We start from the raw sequence: 8,620 nt of genomic DNA, 5'->3' as shown, positions 1-8,620 counted from the left end.
TTCACAAAATCAAAACCACCAAATAATATTTTCAACTGTAGAAATGCTGGCTTAAGAAAAGGACTTAATGCCCTGGCGGTGTGGCTTGGTTGATTGGAGCACTGTCCTGTACACCAAAAGGCTGCAGTTTCAATTCCCAGTCAGGGCACATATCCAGGTTGCGGGTCCCATCCCCAGTCAGGGTACATGCCGGAGGCAGTAGATTGATGATGTTTTTCTCACATCAATGTTTCTCTCTCTCTCCCTTCTTCTATTAAAAATCAATTTTTAAAAAGACAACATAAAGAGGAGGACCACAAAATGCACAGGTGGGGTCCCCCCAACACCTGCCTCTTTTTTTCTGTTCTGAACAGACTCATGGACTGGAGCAGACATGCAGCCTGTTGGGGGAGGGCTTAAGTCTCTGGGTAACGCAGGGCCAGCTCACTGTTTACCCGCCTGCCTGCCGGGCTTCTTTTCTGGCTGACCTCTGCCAGTGCCTGGGATCCCGCCTCTGCCACGGCCGCCAAACACACCTGCAGGACAGAAATGGGGGCTACATGGGAGCCAGGCTCCAGGGTATTCTAACCCCGAGTCTCCGTGACCCCCCTCTGTAAAGTGGGGAAAAGCAGGCTGAAAATCTGGGGTGGAGAGTCTGACCAGAGCTGGGTATGGGTGGTGGTCGAGAATTCCTCAGTGTGACAGAAGAGACCAGATCCCCCAGGTTGCAAAGGGTACGAGGAAGGATAGAGGAGGACCACAAGTCACATCGAGGCTTGGGTCAGGCTTCCTGGGAGAGGGACAGGGGCTGGGGTGAGGGCTTGGGCGATGGAGTGAGTGGAGCAGGAGCCAGGACAGGGGCAAGTCTCTGGCCAGGGGTGGAGCAGAGACCCCCCCAACTCTGAGGCTAAGGTGTACACTGGGGACCCAGGACCTCCCTCACACTAACACCATCCTGTAGGCCCAGCGACCAATGCTGGCACGGGTTGCCCCATATCACTTCTCATGCTCAAGACCAGCTTTGCCAAGGTGGCTTCTCTTCAGAGTGGCCTGCGCAGGCCACTCCCCCCACCCTCCTTGCAGCTTAGTCACCAGTGGTACCCCCCAGTGCAAAGAGCCTGGCCTTAGGTATCAGACAGGCCCTGAGAATTCAGGGCCCACTAACCCCCAGTTTCTGTCAACCCTCCACCTGGAGTGCCCTCTTCCTTGTGGTTCACTCTGTCACCCGAGTCTGGCTGAGAGCTGGCTCCAGGCCTGGCATTCAGAAGGTCCACACATAAGAAGAGAAGAGGGCAGGCCACTCCAAGAACAGGAACCTAACCAGGAAGGTGGGGTTTACAGATGGCCGCTAGGCTCAGGCCCCAGCTGACTGCACAACAAATTTAATTGTATGCCAGAGTTGTCATGTCGCGGCAGTGAGGAGAGTCTATAAAAAAGGTGTGACCTTGGCATCAAGGAGTCAGGGCAGGGAAGGGTTCTGTGCCAGGCCCTGGGTTGGGGTCCTTGCCCGCAGCCTGAGCAGGTGGGCACTGCCAGATCCTCTCTACAGAGGGGAAACTGAGACTCAGGGAGGTGCCATGCCATGCCCAGAGATGAGAGTTTAACGCCCAGGTCTGCATGGCACCAGATCAATCCACTGGGCACCAAGGACTCAGCTGGGACCCCGGGTTGGGTTCTGGGACAGATGGCAGTCAGCAGCAATAGCCACTCCACAGAAGAGCCCTGTGAGTCACAGCTCCCCTGGCTCTGCTGCGGGGGGCGGGGGTGGTGGGGGTGGAGTTGAGGGGAGAGGCCCTGAGGGGAGAGGCTCAGAGCCAGGCCTGCTGCACTGTGAGAGCACCAGCCAAGAATGTCAACACTGGGCTGAAATAGATGCCACGTGCTGCAGCCACTTGTGTGTGTGTGTGTGTGTGTGTGTGTGTGTGTTTAGGACCTACCTCGTCCAGCACCCCCCATGCCACGGCCTTTCTGCTGCTTCTGCTGCTGCAGGCCCCCACGGCCACGACCCTTGGCCACCACCTCTTCTTTGACCATGTCAATGATCTCATCGGGGATGCGCAGGTACTTGATGGTGCTGCCGCGGATGTAGCACTCGGGCATTCGCCAGAACTTGTCCCCATCCTGCACAACAGGGGGTGGGGATCTCAGATCCATGCGGGTCCCTTCAGAGTGGGTACAGACAGCTGGGTGCCACCTGTATCTCTGGCATCCCCCCTGTAGGCTGCCAAGTTCACAGTCCCAGATATGACACGAGGCCTCTCTAAAGGGGGTCTTAACAGACCCCCAGCACCCTTGGCACAAGAGGAAGAGCAGCAGAGCTACATGGGAGATGGCGTCAATCTGTCCTCCAGTGTGGGATGGGGTTTGTTACCTGCAGCCCAAAGCCCAGGGTGGGGAGCTGCCCCATGCACCAGGTGCTGCCACAACCCACCTCCTGTCTGCACCTGTCCCCAGCCTTCTAGAACACACCTTCTGGAACCTTTTCTAGGGAGGTGCCATGCCATGCCCAGACACAGGTAGGTATGGAGACGAGGGCTTAAAGCCCAGGTCTGTGTGGGCACCAGATCAATCTGCTGGGCTGGACCTAGAGCTGACTCATTCATTCATCCAACTGTCTCCTGGCAGAGGCTGCGCTTGGTGTGGGACACAGGCCAGCAGGAAGAGATCCTATGTGACAGGTGAAGAGGTCCAGGAGGGGAATGGGGAGGCAGATTTGGCGCTCGCCAGGGTTAGCTCCCCAAGATGCCAATTTTCAGGGGAACTAATTGAGGCTGGAGAGATAGGGGGCTTGCAAAGTAAAAACCCCGTGGTTCCGCCCTAGCCGGCTTGGCTCAGTGGATAGAGCATTGGCCTGCAGACTGAAGGGTCCCAGGTTCGATTCTGGCCAAGCGCACATGCCTGGGTTGCGGGCTCCATCCCCTGTGTGGGGTGTGCAGGAGGCAGCCAATCAATGATTCTCTCTCATCATTGATGTTTCTCTCTCTCTCCTTCCCCCTTCCTCTCTGAAATCAATAAAGAAATGTATGTTTTTTAAAAAACCCTGTGGTTCCTAGGATACAGACTACCCCTCCCCGCAACCCCATATCCTGGAACCAGCACAAGGCCTTTCCCTGAAGTCTCCTCCTGCTGCCCTTGGGTAGGAGCCTAGGGCCTCATATTAGTTTCCCAGCCCCACCCCTATTGCCTAGAGCCAGAAGCCTGGGTAGCCTTTTCCTCCCCCGACACCCTTAGAAATCAGACCAAGACCTCTCCCTGCTTAGAACCCAGCCAGGGTCCCCTTGGCCAAGGACCAGGCCCAAACACAGTATGGCTCTTGAACGCCCAAGATCCAGCCCCACCCTGGCTGCCCTCTCTGGGTACTCAACACACCTTCCAGATGAAACTTTCTGGAACACACAAGGAGGGCTTTCCTGCCTCTAGGACTTTGCACACACCGTTCCTGCCTTTCCTTGTCCAGCTAATTCTGGTCCTTGACAGGGCTTGCCTTCCAGGCTCCCTGAAATCGCCAGTCCTCTCACTTGACACTCACCAGCAGTCTGGTCTGGCCCAGTATAAGCACTCGGAGGGTCAGACGGAATATTCGAGGGCTAACTCTTCCCAGGAACGTACATGAGCTCCCATCCCACACAGGAACCCCACGAGGCCCTGCACATTCCTTTCCCAGAAAGAGTGGGCGAGGGGCCAAGTCCATGGGGATGCAAAGTACAGCCAGATAGAAACAGAAGGATTCCATGGAAGCTGGAGGCCAGGGCTGGGGCTGGCTGCTCCTTGATTGGCTCTCCCTCAGCCAAGGACAGGCCAGGCTCAGTATGCTCCCTGCAGGAACCTCACTCTGCTTTCCATGGCAGTTTAGCGCCCGCCAACCAGGGCTCCCCTGGGACCTTAGCACCTGGGGTCTCTGGACTCTGCCGCCCACTGCCCAAGGGATTTCAAACCTCATCCCAGCCTCTCCTCCCAACCACCTGGTCACAGAGGGAACTCCCAGAGGAGCCATGTTTCTAGGCTTAGTTGACTCTGGAGGCTGGACCAAACTTTCCCCGAACCCCGTAGTTGGTTCTACAAGTGGACACAGACCTATTGGCCATGTGCAGAAAGACACATGCATGCCAGGCCATGCATTGCAGCACTGTCTGCTGAGGCCATAATGGAGCTGCCCCTACACCTGCTGCCTGGCATGTGGCAAGAAAACCAGGAGAGAGCTTCTAGCTGATGTGGAAGCTCCACAGTGTCCCATTACAAGAAACAGGTCATGGAGCTGTGTAGGTGAGGGAAGGGGTCATGCCCACTAGCCTGCCCGTTGGAGTGTGAACCATGCAGAAGGATGGACCAGGGGTAGGGGGCTGTCTTATGCTGTGCTGTACTCTGGCATGGCAAACCCGAGGGGCATGCTGTCCTCAGGCTCAAGACAGCTCCAACCTGGCTAAGGCCCCCAGCAGCTTCTTCCTTTGTAACCCGGGGGGCTATTGCGGGCATGGGGACTAAGACTGGAATCCAGGCAGAAGGCTAGAGCCCATGCACATTAGTGGGAGAGTGCCTGCCTCCACCGCCGTCCTTGTCCTCATGGCTCTGGGGTCTTCCCAGCCTATGACCCCAGGGACACTTCCCCAGCCCTGGGAGCTCAGGTTCTGGCCCTGCAGTTCCTGGCTTCAGGCCTGGGGAGGTAAGTGAGCCTCTGGGGCCACAGGGCTGTCCTTGCCCCCAGATACCCCATCGCCACACCACCATGGCCTGCAGCCTGGAACAGCAGCAGCCAAGGCTGACAGGAGGGTAGGGTCTGCCTGCCCGTAGACTTGTATCCAGAAGCACCCCCTCAGGCCTGAGTCTTTCTTTGTCAGGGGTGGAAGCAGGGGCAGGAGGAGAGGGATAGCAGATCAGTACCTGATCAGGAAACATCCCCACAGGTGCAAAGTCCTCACAGGTGCAGAGTCCAGGACACTGGGAGGCCCTGCTCCTCCCCTAGGCCCCACCCTTGGTAGGATGACCTGTGGTAGGCTGAGGAAGCCCCCCTACTCCTCCCAAAAGGTGCAGGGAAGGGCCTTCACTTCATGGGGAAAGCCAGAATGCTGAAGCTCTGTAAGCCTCCAGTCCAAGCGAGCACTGCTGGCCACACTGCCTCTACTCCCCATGCCTGCCCACCCCACCCAATGGCCCCCAGGTGTCAGGCACAGACTCCAGCTCAAGGGTACTCACCCTAGATGTGCATATCACCTCGCGCAGGTTGATGTTCATCCAGTTGTCACAGCTTACCAGGTGCCCATTGTACGTCTCCCCGTTTTTAAGCTCCACTAACTGGAGAGAAACGGGTCCCAAGTCAGCCAAGGGTCCCAAGGGAGGTGCAGCCCTGCCAGTAAGAGTAGCCCCAACCTCATTCAGATATGTCCTCAGCTCCTTTTAGTACCCAGGGCCACTGCACACAGAGCCCAGGCCCCCAGAAAGGCCTATCTTACAGGGAAATGTTCTGCGTTCTCTGTACACTTTGCGGGCACTTCTACAAGGAAACCTTTTGTTTTTGGTGAGGAAAAAAAAGCCCCAAAGCCCAATAAAATCAATAAAGGTTGTGATTTCAAAACAAACAAACAAAAGAATACTCAGCCCTGGCCCGTGTTCTCAGTGGTTAGAGCATCAGCCTGAGCATCTAAGAGTTGAGGGTTCTATTCCCGGTCATATCTGGGTTGCAGGTTCGATCCCCAGCCTCTGGTCAGGGTGCATGCAGGAGGCAACCAATCTCTGTGTCTCTCTCACATTGTTGTTTCTCTCCCCCCAGCCCCCACAAACTCTCTAAAAACAAATAAACAAACAAAAACAACCAATGGAAAAAATATCCTCGGGTGAGGATTAACAACAACAAAAAAGAATCAACTCAGATATTTGTGAAGGCATACATCCATGTAAAAATGCATACACGAACATTCACAGTAGCCAAATATTCACAAATAGCCAAGAGGTAGAAAAAAATCAAATGTACACCAACTGATGAATGGATAAACACATTGTGGTCCATCTACACAATGGAATATTATTCAGCCATAAAATACCACAATATAGAGGAACCCTGAAAACATGCCGAGTGCAAGCCAAACACACAGGCCACATGTTATATGACCCTGTTTATACGAAGTGTCAGAAGAGGCAAATCCATAGAGACAGAAGGTGGATTTGTTGTTCTCAGGGATTGGGCCAGAAGCATGGGGAGTAACTGCTAATGAGCATGGGGGTCTCCTTTTGGATGACGGAAATGTTCTGGATCCAGAGAGAGGTGATGGTTGTGCAACATTGTGAGTTTACTAAAGGCCACTGCATTATTCACTTTAAAGGGCTGAGTTTTGTGGTATTTGGATTACATTGAATAAAAAGAACACACATATATCACAGAATTAGTTAACCCGCTGGGAAAATGAATGGAGGGAGCTTCCACTATAAGTCTCTCTTGTGTTTGACCTTTTTAATAAGCACATATTACTTTTGTAAGCAGCAACAATGACACTGGTCCTGACCTGTGTGGGAAGTAAGAGAACAAGCTGCTGTTCTGTGGACAGGTGGGGAAGCAGGTTTGGCTAGAGGCACCTCACCCTTGGCCCAGTGTCCCCATCCCTGTGCTAAGGCTGGTCCCCACTGAAAGTCGCTGTCCCAGATGGTACATACCATGGGGTGGTTCTGAGCCGTCTTCAGCAGTGACAACGGGAGCTGAAATACAAGCAAAAGTACAAGATCTGTTTAATCAGCTCCTGGGAGCCCCAGGCCTCTGGGGAGGGTCCCACAATAGCACCAGGCGTACAGGAGCACACATGCCTAACCCCGTAAGGGAGAGGCAGTCTCCTCATTCTGCACAACCCCAGGATACACACCTGCCTCCCAGTTTAGGAAAGAACCCTCTCAAGGCCCCTCTTTCCTCCCAGAGGCAGCTGACACCTAGGCCCAGTGCTGTTTATTTGGTATTTTTTTATAACTCACACTGTACATTGTCCTCACACCCACCATGCTTATCAGCAGCATCACAGCATACAGGTCCCTCTGCTGCTGTTTTGCTCAACTGATATTTAAGATGAATACACCCAACTCCAGGTCTCATTCCCAGCACTGCATATGGCTATTGTCACACCCTCTTTACAGATGGGGAAACTGAGGCTCAGAGAACTCTGCCCAGAACTAGAGCTCGTAAGAGAGAGAGCTTGGTTGGACTCTGTCTGTCTGAAGCCGGAGGGCAGCCCCAACTGGACCAAGAGTGACTCGGCCAAGCACAATGGGGAGTCCACCTTGATCTGGAGGCCACACTGAACTGGGTTTTCAGAGACAGGAGTTCACCAGGTAAGAGGAAGAAACACTGCAGAAAAAGTTTGTGGTTATTCCAAGAGATGGCAGATAAAGGATGGAATCTTTTAAAGCTCACCCAGATAAGGTGGGCTTTTAAGATATTTCTTTTTCCATCATTACCGAATTTCTTTTTATTTTATTTTTTTTAAATATATATTTTATTGATTTTTTTACAGAGAGGAAGGGAGAGGGATAGAGAGTTAGAAACATCGATGAGAAACATCAATCAGCTGCCTCCTGCACACCTCCCACTGGAGGTGTGCCCACAACCAAGGCACATGCCCCTGACCGGAATCGAACCCGGGACCCTTCAGTCCGCAGGCCGACGCTCTATCCACTGAGCCAAACCGGTTACGGCTGAATTTCTTTTTAATAACAAACATGGTGCAACTGGAAAAAAATCAGCTCTTCTCACTCTGGAAACACAAATCAGGACCCATACACTGGAGCCACCTCCGGCTCTCCAGAAAGTGACTCAGGTGTGGTGCTTGGGTCCAGGTCCAATGGTAGCCAATCAGTACGGCCAGAGGAAGGTTCTGGCCTAAGGACCCTGCAGACAGGAAACTGCCTCAGGGAGCAAGAGGTTTTGCTTCATCCTGCCCTGGCCTCACACTACTCATTCGATATGGGGCAGCTGTTTCTCCAGGTGGCAGAATGGAAAGCATCTCCTGTGGAGGTGGAAATGGCCCTCAACCCCCACGGGGTGGCTCTCCATGGAAGGGCTTGGGTTGGGGGCCAATCCAATATCCCACAGGCCTTCCCCAGAAGAGTCACCAGGGAGGTCCAGCGACAACAGGAAGCCAGGCCCAAGCCCACTTCCTGCACTGGCTTCCTGGACTGGCAAGATAAGAAGAACGAGCCACGTGGAGGAGAGGCAGCTGCTCTGGGGAGGATGGGCAGGTTGGAGACACCGTGGCCAACCCACTGCTCCTGCCCTCTCATTTGGGTGCATCAGTGTGACGCTGCCCCGGGCGTGAAGGAAACTCCCAGGAGGACCAGAATGGCACTTGGGGCCAGGCGCCCAGACTGCCTTTACTATGGAGAAGCTGTGGGCTTTCCTGGGCAAGGGGGAATCTGAACTAAGGTAATGAGACCCCTGGGTTCTGCTCCCAGATCACTGGAAAGGGGACAGGGTCCGGCTAGACCTGGAATGTGAGAATGAAAAATGGACTCAGTTGCCAAGAAGTAGAGGGAGGGTCAGAGGAAGGAGTTGCCCAGGGACACAGAGCAAGGGCATAAGCCAGTGAGAGCAGACGGATGCCTGTCAGCAAGGGACCCACACATGTCTTTTATGACATATACAGCCCCTAGGACAGTGATGGCGAACCTT

General features: G+C 54.1%; 1 protein-coding gene across 1 annotated transcript; it reads right to left on the bottom strand.

The window, feature by feature from the left end:
* Positions 1-275: 275 nt before the first annotated feature.
* LSM4 (LSM4 homolog, U6 small nuclear RNA and mRNA degradation associated) lies at positions 276-7,059 on the bottom strand. The gene is made up of 5 exons (XM_005873861.2): positions 6,955-7,059; positions 6,622-6,663; positions 5,170-5,268; positions 1,917-2,100; positions 276-515 (listed from the first exon to the last, which is right to left on the bottom strand). Exons 1-5 carry the CDS (start codon positions 6,970-6,972, stop codon positions 424-426), a joined length of 435 nt encoding a protein of 144 aa, XP_005873923.1. The 5' UTR covers positions 6,973-7,059; the 3' UTR covers positions 276-423.
* Positions 7,060-8,620: the final 1,561 nt, after the last annotated feature.

This window comes from Myotis brandtii, unplaced genomic scaffold (assembly GCF_000412655.1).
Source record: "Myotis brandtii unplaced genomic scaffold, ASM41265v1 scaffold421, whole genome shotgun sequence".
NCBI classification, from domain to species: Eukaryota; Metazoa; Chordata; class Mammalia; order Chiroptera; family Vespertilionidae; genus Myotis; species Myotis brandtii.
The sequence above is the reverse complement of the archived record's forward strand: the minus strand, read 5'-3'. Positions and strand labels throughout refer to the sequence as shown.